The 14,218-nt window shown below is 43.1% G+C and overlaps 1 protein-coding gene across 2 annotated transcripts; it reads right to left on the bottom strand.

Annotated features, from left to right (window-relative positions):
* Positions 1-6: 6 nt before the first annotated feature.
* Positions 7-11,587, bottom strand: IKBKB (inhibitor of nuclear factor kappa B kinase subunit beta). Of its 2 annotated transcripts, XM_065747197.1 has the most exons (21): positions 11,380-11,587; positions 11,212-11,306; positions 10,429-10,546; positions 8,981-9,050; positions 8,040-8,128; positions 7,702-7,791; positions 7,210-7,334; positions 6,776-6,883; positions 6,342-6,471; positions 5,720-5,902; positions 5,371-5,485; positions 4,894-5,017; positions 4,422-4,573; positions 4,254-4,315; positions 3,302-3,411; positions 2,985-3,034; positions 2,367-2,466; positions 2,047-2,194; positions 1,716-1,843; positions 909-999; positions 7-336 (listed from the first exon to the last, which is right to left on the bottom strand). In XM_065747197.1, exons 1-21 carry the CDS (start codon positions 11,482-11,484, stop codon positions 268-270), a joined length of 2,262 nt encoding a protein of 753 aa, XP_065603269.1. In that variant the 5' UTR covers positions 11,485-11,587; the 3' UTR covers positions 7-267. The 2 variants fall into 2 exon arrangements, with proteins under 2 accessions (XP_065603269.1, XP_065603270.1); XM_065747198.1 differs by lacking the exons at positions 11,212-11,306; positions 11,380-11,587 and having other exon boundaries at positions 10,120-10,515.
* Positions 11,588-14,218: the final 2,631 nt, after the last annotated feature.

The raw sequence follows: 14,218 nt of genomic DNA on the forward strand, positions 1-14,218 counted from the left end.
CCTAAGGGAAAAACATCAAGTCATGGAGTAAGAATATCTGCTGTCTTAAGGCACTGTTAAGGAACTTCTCCCAAGCAGTTAGGATAGGTGTTTACTACCCTATCTTTCAGAAATAAAGTATCTGAGCTGTGGATACTAGAAGCTGTGACATGTATCTCACATAAGCAGTAGGCAACAGTAGAAGGAGGCACTTCCCTTTCTAGAGGCGGCAGATTATCACAGTTGGCTTACTCAGGTAGCATGTCTTTAGAGGCAGTTGAAGTGATTTTACATATGAGTTTGTTCTGGACTGCTTCTTTCTTCTACCTGAAGCTGCAGCCAGCTCCAATCGAGAGCCTAAGGTATAAACAGTTAGAAATACAATGTTGAATGGTAGCTTTTATTTGAGATTTTAAAGATTTAAAAAGTCTACTGCAAACAAATTGGTCAGTATAGTTCCGTGACGAACTGTGTGATTTATTTAAATGAAAAAACGCCACCTTAAACTATTTTCTTCAATGTTTTACTTGCACGTCAGTATTCTACTGCAGTAAATAAGCATCCCTGCACACTAGTGTGTTGCCACGACAGATCCATCCCAACTGCAAAAGTGCAGTTTTGCAGTATTTTTGTACCACAACCAAGTACCTCTCCCCCCGCTTGCCTCTGCCTTTCCAAGAAAGGGAAGTCTGAGTATCCCTGATGCTTTATGGTTTGGCACTAAATGACCAAGAGCTCAAAGACATGGCCCCCACTCTCAGCAAGCAGGAAATGTGTCAGCAGTTCAAATGGGAGTGAGTGGTTTCATTTCATCCAACTCCAGGTTTCTATTAACCATTTCAATTTTTGAGTGGGCAAAGGTATGCAAACAGAATTTTTGAGCAATAAGCTTCCCTAGTTCACTTGTACAAGAATATCAAGCATTTTACCATAAAGCTCTGCTCCTGATCCTTCATTGTGTCATGCATCACATTTTCTAGTTGTCTACACAGCTTCTGCGATTCCAGCAGTAGCTCTTCACTGAAAAATGAGAGTGTTTGACAGTTATTTTCAGTGGCAGTCTCTCTAAGAAATTCTTCGGGAAGGTATGCTTCACAGCAGTGAGGAGCATTAACCTTCAGACACAGGCTCATAAACTCATGTTACAACAGAGAAAGTCAGTGGCATTCCCAGATTTACTGGCATGGGTGAAAAGGAAGCATGCTTATTAATTGGAATTTGCTTATTATATGGACCCACTGCCACTAGAGAAAATGTTGTCTATAAACTAAAACATGAAGCAACATACAAATAAACAAGCTAAGGTCTCGTTAATTTAGTGATCCAATTGCTTTAAACAAGCCAGAACTTCATGTGCTTGGTAGAAGAACCTCTCACGATACAGCCCAGCTACCATTCATTACCTTCCACAATAACACAATTCCTGCTGTCAGTACACAAAGTAAGCCCAACTAGACTAGCTAAAGCAAACCATGTATTATTGAAGTGGGAGGGGTATGCAGCTAAATATTAATTCCAGTTGTTCGTAAAGAATATTCACAAACCCCAGAAGAAACAAAAAAGCAAACAAACAAACCGAAACAGCCACTAGGTAGGTAAGACTACTGTTACTGGAAACTGAACACAAAGCGTGGAATCTAAGAAAGCTTCCACATCAAGTTTTGTTTGTTTGTTTTTACACACAAAGCTTTGCAGTGCCTACATTAGCAGTAACAGAACTCCAGCCTTCACCTCACCTTTTCCTGGCAGATTCTGGTACAGTATACGTTGCAGAAGGGACCTGCAGCAGCAGCTGACCAGGGCTATTAAGACGTGATGTGTTCATGCTCTCTGGACTGCCAGTAACAGGACCACGTACTTTACTCTAAGGAAAAGACAGCAGATTGAAATTGCAATTATTTCCACTTATTTGCAACAGCCAGAAACACAAGACAGCCTAGAAACCATCTTTAATCCTAATTCAAAGTAATGAAGACAAACAACCATAGGATGTATTACACTTAGTATTATTTTGGTAACTTGGGTGTGCTAATAACCTAACAACAGTAGAATTTTTATTTTACTTACACAAGCAATTTTCAGCAAGTTCCACAGTTCTTTCTGACGTTTCTCCTGAAGCCTTACAACTGTTTCTTCATCTTCATTCATCAGATTCATCACTTTCTCTACTCTGGGGAACAATTCCAGTGCCTTCTGCTTGCAAACTACAGTTTTACTTTCCAGAAATAAATAGTAACAAATTAGATCACACATGGTCAAGTGCAGTAGTGTTCTGAAGTTTATTATCCCCTATAGCCCTGTTAAACCTGTTTCTGATACTGCTAGAACAGAACCACTTGCTGAAAATGTTTTCTCAAAAGTCAATAAAAGCTGACAACAAAGCTCACCTGAGTTGAGCATAAATGACTCGGACTTTTTTTTCAAAGGTCTGGATTGCCTGTAAGAGCAACCGTACTATTTCTTGGCTGTCACCACTTGTCCTCTGATCTGGAATAAGAGTCAGAATATTACACAGAGAAGCAGACTTTTATTACAGTGAGAAGGCTTCTCAGCGGTTTGTTTACACTCTTTCTTCAATCCTGAAACATCCCAAATAGAGAGGACATGCATGTTTGGGTGGGATGAACTGCACTGTTCTTTGGCCACCAAGATACGAGAATTGAAAAGCAAAGTTTATAGCTTGGGTTTATTGCCTTGGGACTGTACAACTGCTCAAATGAACAGCCATGTCTTTCACGCTTCCTAGACAGAAAATGAAGCAGCAGCATATGCTTGCAGCAACAGCTTGCTCTGAGAAAAGATCAGAAGTTCCAAGAAAGGCTCAGATGTCAAAGAAGCAAGACTGGCCTCATTTAAAACTGAGTTCCTGACTCCCTTCTCCAAAAAAAGGCAAACCACATACAGCTAAAACAAGGGCAGGCTTAGTATGCAGAGAAATGCAGATTACGCAGTGCGGATTATTTTTATCTCCAAAGTTACAACCTACTTGACATAAAATCTCTCACCTCTTGGCTTCTCTCTCAGTCTCCGGTACAACTCTCTGGCTTGTTCTTCTCTAGAAGAAAAAGGCACAGAACACAAAGGATTTCTCTAGGACCTAAATTACGAACAAGTTATTCAAGAACTCAAATCTTTTATATACCATTCTGCTATTTCAGATCAAGAGGTGTGGAGTCTAACTTTTTCTTGTTAGTTTTTTAATTTTTAAAGTCTCCTGCAATTTAAACTGAAGAGAGAGCAATTTCATTATCCTAGAGTGAATAAGGGATTAAGTTTTGCCAGTAATGCCCCTACATTTGAAGTTGAAAACAGTTCAACTTACAAATCCTCTAACGTTCCTCCTTGCTTACGACCCAGTGGGCTTCTCTGAAGGTCCACAATATCTGTTTGCAGGGCCATCATCTTCTTTACTAGCTGATCCACATCATCCTCCTGGAAGCAGAGCAGAATACAAGCAAAGATGTTACTACTCATTGACTCTTCCTTTCTTGTTCATAGTTCTATACATATCAACAAAGCAAGTCTTGGACAAAGACAAGGGAGAACATGAGATAATTCGTTTAAAATAAATTAGCTCTGTGCTCTGGAATAAAATAGTTTCTGAGATTTTTTTGGTTGATAAACTTGGTCTGTGATGAAGCACCATTGAAGGGCTAGGCTTCATAATGCATGTGGTGCTAGATCCCAGGATGCAATGCTTCCTCCTTATTCACTGCTCCAGATTTCTTCTCTCATCCTACCTGTCATCGTTTTCTCCCCTGAACTTATTCATATGCAGAAGCTGCCACTTGTCAGACAGTCCTTCTGCTACTCCACATCCTTCAACTACAGAAGGCCCAAGTATTGGCACAGAATAAGACTAATTTTACTCGTCACTTTTCACTTGCAATTTGGGAGCAAGGATCCTCAAGTTGTACTTACAGAGATTACACTGTCTTGTGTTCAGTCACCTAACCATTTGCTTTACCATTCAGTTTAACTTACAATCCCAACTCCTTCTTTCAGCTATCTTGATAAAATCTACCTCCACCCTTCTTTGGCTGGACCTCTGAATGCAACCACTGCAAAATCTCCTCTCATATTCCACAAGATCATCTTTACTCCCTAAGCCTTTTGAAAACTATTGAAAGAAAAAAAAACCCACCATGCAGTGCAAACCAAGGCAGTGTGATTGTGGAGTCAGCTCAGACACAGTAAGTTTCTACTTAAAGGAGAACAAGGGGGAATAGCTTGCCTTTTTTCTTAGGATAAGCAGTGAAGATTTAGAAACATACCCGACCACAAAGTTCCACAGCTTGCTCCATCTCTTTCCAGGCAAAGAGCAGCTTCTCAGAAGCTACAGGAATGAAAACAGAACAATTGCTTTTCTCAGATTCATGCAGGGAAAGATAGGACACCATGTGAGATATAAAAGACCTCTGTATGCGAGATGCTATACTCACTAATTCCAAATTCAATCTGCTCTTTATACTTCTCAAGATCAATCTGAATGCTTGTTTTGAAGAAGTCCAGTTTTGCTTTCAGCTGCTGGGAAAGGGAGGCCATAGAATTCTTCATCTTTGACAGAGTACTATTGTAACGCAACAGATTCATCCTGCATAGACAAGAATGTCCTATTATCTTCCCAAATTATAAATGCAACCCTCCACGTATAACAAAAGTAGATACAACAGAGTGCAGCAGTGAGGACAGCAGTTGGACTCGATGATCTCTGGAGGTCCCTTCCAACCCCTATGATTCTGTGATTCTGTGACAAAAAGCAGCTGTGTTAAAGAACACAATTTTCAGTTTTTCACTTGCTGTTAACAGCTCTGCTCATGGGCTTTCCCATTCTGTCAGGATCCTACTCCTGTCCTTTTACTTTCACCGGGGGCAAAGGAAGAAATATGTGCTCTAGAGAGACTACCACCATACATGGCTGCTCGCTGTCCCTGCTGCAGCCGGTTACAATCCTCTTTCAGCATCCTGATTGTGTGCCAGATCTGACCCCACACTTTCCGCAGCTGGAAAAAGTGCAGATTCTTCTTCGGATCCTGAACTGGAAACAGAAGAATGGGTGAAGGGAAATCAGTATGAGGCTTAAAAGTAGTATTATCACATGACACATAGACTTAAACATCACTCCTTTGAAAGACACACATCCAAGATGCCACCTATTGCCAAGCTTACAGCTAGCTGTCCTCTGTGCAGCTTCTGTGGTATTATTAAACCCTTCCTTTGCTCAGTTATTTACAAAAGCTGAATGAACTCTTTGTCGGGTTGTTTCACTGCTTCTCCAGTACCAATATACAAAATCTCACCCTGCTCCTCGCACATGATAGAAACTACAGAATACAGGCAGCCCTCTCAACGTGAACAACCTCTCACATTCATGCTAGAGAAAGTCCTTACGGATGTAGTCAACACTTTCCGGATGAGGTCGCAAGGCAACCTGAGCGTCATAGGCAACTTTCTGATTATCAAAGAGGAAGAGGAGGTCTGTGTCTACAGCTGCAGCATCATTCACCTGCAGAAGACAGAAGGCCGAATGGAGTTCTCTCTGAAACAGCAAGCCTCAGCAACACCACGAACAAAATGCTCTTCAGCCAAGGGAACAGGGTGCCTATTCTGCAAGGGATTAGGTCTAAATGGTTACTACAACTAAGGCCTGTCAGAACAGCAGGGAGTGTTGTACTCCCAGTGCAAGAACTGCACGTGCAAAATTCACTGAACAGCAAGGAAGGGGTACACCCAGACTCACCCTGCTATCAGCTGTATGCTTCTGAGTAAATAATGCAAGACCAGCCTCCTGCAGTAGCTCCTGATCCTGCTCTGGGATTCCAGTATCTAACTGGATCCGGGCCTTCACTGTTTGTAGAGTCTCTTCCTCTGTCACAGGGTAGGTATGCACAGTTCCCGTAACCATGTTCAAAACATGCAGCAACTAAAAGGAGATCAGCGTGGGATGAGAAGGGCTAAAATGTATAGGTTATGTTTGAGCAGAGATCTCTGGACTGAGACACTGACCACCAATAAACTGTTCAAACCACTTGCAAAGTACAAGAAGTCATTTTGCAGCTACTTCATAACATTATAGGCTCAAGACCTCATCCTTTGTCAGCTGGAAGAGAGGTCACATGGCAATTAAACAGCTTTTTCAGCAGAATTCTTTGCCAGAATACGGAACCAAGAACACACAGAAGCTATTTGCTACTCCCAGCAAGTTCAATTTCTCCTCCAAAAAAGCACGAGGAAAGCATATTTCTAAATAGGAGGAGGTGCTGCCCAGAATCCTAGGACCGTGACTCAAGGCTCTTCCATCATGGACTAGGTTCAACTGCACTCGGGAAATGTTTTTAAGGTAATCCAGGTCAGCTGCTTACCTTCAAATTCAAGATGTCATCCAAAGCTTTGAAACACCCATTGGGCCCATACACAGGATCTGTACCTCTCTGCCGTGGGTGCCACATTAACATGAGTTGCAGCCATTTCTCCAGTTTCCCAGCCAAAACACTAAAGGACCAAAGCAAGAACAGAATCAGAAAAGAAACTGCATCTGCAGTCACCACCTGGCCACGTACCTGCGTGAGAACTGACAACCAGTTCTCTTTTCCTGAGTGTAAATGTGCTATTTAGAAGGCAGAAATGGAGACTCACCAACACATGGGACATGGTGCACAAGCACTGTTCGTGTCAAGCACTCACCTTATTTACAGATCGACATAGGAAGGCACATAAAATAAACGTGGTCTATTCACAGAGTAAGAAATTCATTTCAGTATGACGTAACAGATCACAATGGATTTCTAGTCCTCACCTGTTTAGATTGTTTGGGCATGGCAAACTGCTAGAAAATTTGACTTCTCCAGATAAGTCTTCTGAAACAACAATATCCAGCTCACTCTTCTGTCGCACTTTTGTATGCCTAAAGAATTCAAGCAAGTACAGTAGTGAAGTAATCACTTGCCTTTCCCAGCATCCATGTTAGCAGGCTTTTACAGTTAAAACAAATATGTTGCTTTAGTTTCTGCTACTTGTCCTGCAGAAGTCAGTCCCAATCACAAAGAGAAACCTAAGGAATGCTCAACTTGCTCGAGTAGATCAAACTCCAGTAAAAGAAGTCAGTCTCCATAAGGTAAGGAATACAGGGATATTACCCTAAAGAATCAAGGGGCCACACCTCTACTTCCCATAGACAGGACAATGGCACTGCATGCATTCTTTTTAATAACCTGGCCTAAGGTCACTCACCATTGTACTGGCTGCCAGTTGGGTAGGAATGGTCTGAAGCCTGTAATGCATTCAAAAGCCAGTGTGCCAAAGCTCCAGTAATCCACTGTAACTGTATACTTCTGCTGTTCCAGCAGCTCTGGAGCCTGAGACAGTTAACACATGTATGAGACAAAGCCATCCATCTCTCAGCTCTCTCTGCCCCATAAGAGCTAATTAACATTTGTGTTGCATTAATGGCTGTACTGAAACACTGCCTCTCATGAGCTGAGAGCTCACAGAACACTCCTGCTTCTTATAAATACAACACACTGTCTTATCATAGACACTGAGATAATACAGTGGAGGTGGGAGGCAGAAGAGAAGAAAACAGTTTACCTCTGTTAGCTGCAGCACCCCAAACACACCCCAGACCGAGACAATTACTTCATCCCAGTCCAAAGTTGAATTACACTGTTAACTTTGTCCCACACCAAAGTGGGAATTGCTCATCTAGCTGAATTATTTCCTTACCAAGTACTGTAGTGTTCCAACAAAGGATGTGCATAAGCTACCCTGATCCAACTCCTTAGCATATCCAAGGTCGATGATTTTGTGTATTAACTGAAACATAAAACAAACAAAAAAAATACTAGAGATAAGTTTCGTTAAAAGGACACATACAAGAGAAAAACAGTTCAGCTCTTCAAAGATATGCAGGAAAGGTGCTGAATGACACACAAATCTGAGACAGCTGTTAATCTAGGTTGAACGCTTCTGCTGGTTCACCACTATAACTGCAGTGAACACATGCACATACTCATCTTACTTTTACTTGTCTGTGTAGGTAGAGACACCACATTACTGCTTACCCTTTGCTCTCCTTGCTGCAGCACAATGTTCTCTGGTTTCAAGTCTCTGTGGATGATCCTGTTCTCATGAAGGTACCTGAGAGCAGAGGCTAAGACACAAAGAGCCACTTTCTAAGAATGTAAAAGTACCTAGTATGAGCTCACTAAGGTTTCACTTCTAAGTGGCACAAGCATGGTGTTCGAGTCAAATCTTGTACAAAGGACAAGATCATTGACTGAAAAATGAAATACCATGTGCAAGAGGAGAAGGTTAGCAACAAACACTTCTGAATATAAATTTGATCTCTTGGCAGAGACATTTTTCAAGTTACAGTAGACTCCTTTCTCTCCAAGTCATTTTCTATACCCTTTCCAAAGTACTAAAGGTTAAAAAAAAAATAAACTGCTGGCAGAAGTAAAATTTATCTCTTCACCAGAGGAGTGCCTATATTTAGCTTTTCTTTGCCTATTTCATCAACAGTCTTAAATCAGGATCCAAAAGCTGCGCTACCAAACATCTTTTTCTGTTCCATCCATAAAGTGATGCTCTCCCCATTTCACCTCCAAAATTCTTCAGATTCACAAGAATTTCCCAAATTTTCACACAAAGCCACTGCAACCCCACTACTAGGAAATCTGGTCTTAAGAATACACCACAGTCAGAATAAATGCCCTTTATTTTCCATACCCTTGCTCAAAGTCATACTTTACAATGTCTCTTTTTTCTTAATAAAATTAAGAAAAACAAAAACACGACAGCAGTACCAGGGTGCTTTTTGCAGGAGGAGGAAGGTGTCAAGAAAAAATAAATTAAAAAATCAAAGGCTCTCTCTTACAAACTGGGTCAAGCAAAGCAAGCATACTGTTTAGAGGCTTGTCTAAAATGGAACTGTTAAAAGTCACAGCTGCAGTGATTCAACACTTCTGTAGTTCAGACTTCTGAAGATACTGCCATCACTTACCAATATCAGACAGTAAGATGAGAATAGCTTCTTCCCGCAAACCACAGCAATTCTCCAGCTGATTCAGGTACTGCAAGAAAATACCACAAGTGACAGCTTCACCATACCATACACTGTAGCTTCTCTATCCTACACCCCACTGAAGAATCTCAGTCCCACAGATTCGCAAAACACAAGATGTTCCAGGAAGAACAACAAAATTTTTTACAGGCAAAATCATGGAACTATGACTTCTCGTAGCAACAATTAGAGCTTCAAGCCTCAGTGTATTCATGGGACGAGAAAGGGTGTATGGAAAAAGTCAGTGTCACCGCAACTTAGCTGTTTCCTTCATAACCATTTCCCCTGGAGCTTGGTAATATCAGCTTGTGTCATCTCTAAGTTATGGGTCTTATCTATGGGCAGGTTATAGCAAAGGTTAAAAAAAACAGAAAGATACGAACCAGCATGAGTAATTGTATTTTTTTCCTATTACAGATAGAGATTCCACCTTGAGCTACAACGGCCTTGGCCGTACTCTCAATCTTGTTGTATATCCCTCGCACATATTCTCATCCCCTATGTGCAAAACTGCTGTACTGTTACTTGCAGCAACATAAAAGTAGAAAGCTTCAAAAAGCACTGAAATTTTCAGGACAACTTTATCAAGGACCAACTACATTTTTAGTTCTCTGAGAAAAACAATGTTGATAACATACCAACATTTATAGTTGCTGCTAAGCAGTAATGTATAGAGTTAAGGCCATTCTCAGCAAAGGTCCAAAGTACTGGGACAGAACAGAATTGAGACAGCTGATTTAAACTGGTAAAAGGGATACGGGGGGAGGGGGGGGGGTTAGCTGGGCACTGGCCACAGGGTGGTGAGCATTTGCCTGTGCAGCATTTGTTAGATAAATTTTTATTTATCTATCTATCTATATTTGTCACAATTATTATCCTTCTGACTTGGTAAATAGTTTTATCTCAACCTATAAGTCCTACTTATTTCTTTTTCTTTTCCAAAACTCTCCTACATCCCACTAGGAAGGGGAGGAGAGTGAGTGAATGACTGCCACCTGTCAAGTTAAACCACATTACCCCAGTGATCCCATGTATGGGAACTGTTGAATCATGGCCTGAACCATTGATTTGATGATCACCTGAGGCAAGTACTGAGTCTGCCATGGAACACAGGGGAAGGCAATCCACCTGTGTGACTGGAAGGGGTGGAGTCTGACTTCACCTCTCCTAGACCTCATTTAAGGGCTGACCAGCACTAGGGAAGGATCTCTTTCTGGAGGTTGCTCCTTTGGAGTTTCCTTCTATGAGCCTAGGACATGGGTGGCCATTTTCCTCTCTTTTGATTGTCTCTTTTCCATCATGATAATCGTTCTAACTATACCATCTGCAAAATATCTGGATTACAATAATATTTGGCTTTATTCATTCTCTTAACCATACACCCCCACCTTGCGAAGGTCTCCGCCCTGGCAGTACTCCATAGCCAGCAATGGCAAATCATTTGGTGCAAGCTTCTGCATTCCCTCAGGAACATCACGGGCAGCCACCACGTTTGGGTGGTTCAGCCTGAGAAACAGAAATGAGGCAAATACACACGATCACCAGAACCTAGGGTAAACACCTTCATCAAGTTTCACGTGTTCATGGTTGTCAAGATAAGTCCTATAAGAACATTAATCGTTTTAGAAACTGAAACGGGTGGTTCTAAAGGCCTGCAGTTCATCCATCCCTCACAGGCCTACAGACTCGTTCCAGCTGTTTGTGCCCTACTGCAGCCAGTGCTTTCCGTGAGCACACCCACAACAGGCACACCTAGGAACTACAGGAAGAGCTCAACGGTCTGACAGTCTGGTACCGTCCTCCCAGGAAGACCCCAGCTGTGACCAGGCCACGGTGCCCCACGTCAATCAATCCACCGGTCCCGTAGAACAACGCAGTACAAGACGTTAACATAGAACCGTTTTAACACCAGAAGCCGAAGACCTGAAGCTCTGAGGAATAACAAAGCAAGATCTTCTTCATTACGTTCCCAACTCCTCCGCACCGCGCGCCCTTTCGAGAAGGCAGGAGGCGGCCGGCCGCCTCTCCCGCCTTTACCTCAGCGCAACCGTTACAACGCACCCCACAGGGCTGGGCCGGGCCAGGCGGGCTGGGGGCGCCGGGCTCCGCTCGGCCCGGCCGGGAGCGCCAGGCCCCGATCCCGCCCGCCGCCGCCGGGCCGGGCCCCTCACCTCTTCATGATCTGTATCTCCAGTGCCCAGCGGTCACGGTTGCGCGGGCTCAGCTCCTGCCGGCACTGCTTGATGGCCAATTGCTCGCCGGTCTCCTGCGGACACAACACACCGTCGGCTGAGCGCAGGCCGGGCCGAGTCTGGCGGAGCGGGCCGGCCGCCGCCTACCTTGTTGTGCCAGCGGATGACGTTGCCGAAGCCGCCGGTACCCAGGCGCTCCTTCATCTCCCAGGGACCGCAGGTCTGCGCCTGCAGAGCCGGCGGCCGGCTCATGGCTGGGCCGCAGCGCTTCGGCTCCGCGGGACCTGGGCCGGCTCCGCGGGCGCTTCCGGCTCCGGCGGCACGTAGTGCGGGGCAGCCCTTAAAGGGGCCGCGCTGCGGTGACGGCCACAGCCGCGTTCCTCCGTCTTGTCAGGGCTACACAGGCAATGACAGAACTGGAGCTGTTCTCCGATGAAGAAATTCTGAGAGACGCGCGTCCGTTCAGGCTGGAGCAGGGATCCCTTCCCAGGTTGGTATTTATCATAAAGATGTTCAGCCTTTTCAATTTCCTGCATTTCGCATCTGATGTGGAACTGAAAGCAGAAGCTCCACACCACCTGAATAGCTGCCTTACAGCTGAAGTGTATCTAGACATTGTGTGGGGATGCACTCTAACTCCTGAAAAACCGCTATCCTGATGCAGGATCAGCTGAAAGGTAAACCAGTGGACAGTGCTGAATCGAGAAGGTATTAGTGCTTGTTTTCCTAAAGCAAAGTAAGAAGTACACATAGCACCCACACCACTCTCTCGACACCTACAGTTGTGCTTAAGCTGCAAAAATCTAGGAAATAATAACTCTTGAAATCTTCCCTGAAAGCTATTGCCTTGTTAGAATCTTTAATCTAGAACTCTGGTAGCAAATAAACAAATAAATAAATAATTGTCTCCAGAAGAAATAGAAGTTAGCCCCTGTTTGTTCAGCAGTGCCCAACTAGCCTTTCTCAGTACAGTCCCCTCTGGAAACAGTCAATTCCAACTGTTCCTAAATCAGAATTATGGCATTTATGTTACCGCCTGCAGTTTTACTCAAGGATGCATATGATAATCTTGACACAGGTTTCCATATAGAGAAGACTTGAACATTCAAGATAAATAGTTTCCTCTTTACCAGAGTGCAAAATGACCCTTACCATGTTTGCTGACAGAGGATTCTGCATACTTCCTGAAAATGGGAGTCCCTCACATGCTATTTATGTCTGTGCTTGCACTAAATATTATTAGGAACCAATTTCTAATTAATCAATTCCTAAACCTTTACACACACCTATTACTGTAATGATTGAATCATCAATAGTTTTCATAACCCAGTTCTAAAATAGTCTCCAGACTAAACAATCCCAGCTCCCTCAGCCGCTCCTCATAAGACTTGTGCTCCAGACCCCTCCCCAGTTTTGTTGCCCTTCTCTGAACACGCTCCAGGACCTCAATGTCCTTCTTGTAGTGAGGGGCCTAAAACTGAACACAGTACTCGAGGTGATTCCAGCAGCAATGAGGCATGTTTTGACACGAGGTCTCTGTGCTTAAAATTGTGAGTGGATGTCATTCCAGTACAGCACACTGCTCAGTTCAAAGCAGGAGTTTCTTAGCACTAAGACTAAGCCTGCAGACCTCAGGTCATGTTATAAACAAGCCATCTGTGCACTCACTTGAGGTGCTGCCTACTCCCTCACATTCCTAGAAGCACAATGAAGCAACAGTTTTTCATCTGCTCTCTGATTAGAATAGAGAATGATCAAAGCAAACTGGCTGCAAAATCCAGTATGTAAAAATCCACAAGCCAGCTCTTCTGCCCCATGCAGAAACCTTGCAGTTTGGACACATGCCACTCTGTCCTAGATCATTCTGAGATCTTGGCTGCTATTTTTTTTCTCTTGGGGGAGTGGGAAGCACACCCTACTGCCTCCTTTACGCTCCACCCCTTTCAGTGTAGTTTTAAGTAGGACAGAGCTTTTCAGAGATCGTAACAAGAGATGTGGAAAACATAAAATCAGACTGGTCTGGGAAGCAAATCAGCAGCAGAAAACGAAAGAGGAAAAACAAAAAAGGTATGTGCTACTCTGTACCCACTTAAAAACGTGCATTTCCTGTTTTTGACACAATTGGCATAATCATTAAATGCTATTTAGTAAACTCTATTAAAATACCACAGCAGTTAACTAACTGAGCTATTGCCTTTCAGTTTTTGAAGATGCATAGTGCTGGATGAGACTTCTAGCTTCCAGTTGCTTCAAATCTCAGCGAGCTGTCCCAGTAAAAGGGCAAATAATCTCAGGCTCAAACAGTTAGCAGGGAGTTCTCCTAAATATGCTTCTTCTCAAGTGATAGGACATACCAACAACGATTCCCAAAATGAAACCAGAGCCTGAAATATCTATTTTCTCCAATGCCTTCAAAGCAGAGATTTGTTCATTGCCATATTTTAAAGACAAGCTACATAAGTCCAAAATTCATCTGCTCAGTTTAGAAAAAGGATACAGCAGCACTTTCCCCAGAAGGCTGGAAAATGCAACAAGAATCTGCAGTCCTCTGCTCTGGATCAAGGTGGCAGTTTATCAGCAAGAGAGCTATTAGTACTATAAATTCTCGAATGGACATAATAGGTTACTGGGGAGGGAAACAGAGGAGGGAGCTACTTTCAGTCACTACCAGTAATTTTTTCTTTGACCCTATAAGCTATTTATTTATTTATTTATTGTAGGTCTTATGCCATATCTGTAAGATAGTACACTAAGAGTACGAGTCTTACTCAGAATACCTCTTATTAACAAATTATAGTAGACGTGTGATTTAAAGTATTACTGACAATAATGCTTCAGCAAAACCAGTGCATCCTCAGCATTCTCCTACCGCTTAGGAGAGCGCTACCAGAAAGGACACTGCTTGCAAGTTTCCGCTTGGAATCTTGTAAACATAGTATTTTTCAAACAGCTGTGTGGTTTCAGTCTGATAGGGCTTATCACTCAG

This window comes from Cyrtonyx montezumae, unplaced genomic scaffold (genome assembly GCF_038088225.1).
Source record: "Cyrtonyx montezumae isolate F1298 unplaced genomic scaffold, pur_monq_1.0 scaffold_42, whole genome shotgun sequence".
NCBI lineage: Eukaryota > Metazoa > Chordata > Aves > Galliformes > Odontophoridae > Cyrtonyx > Cyrtonyx montezumae.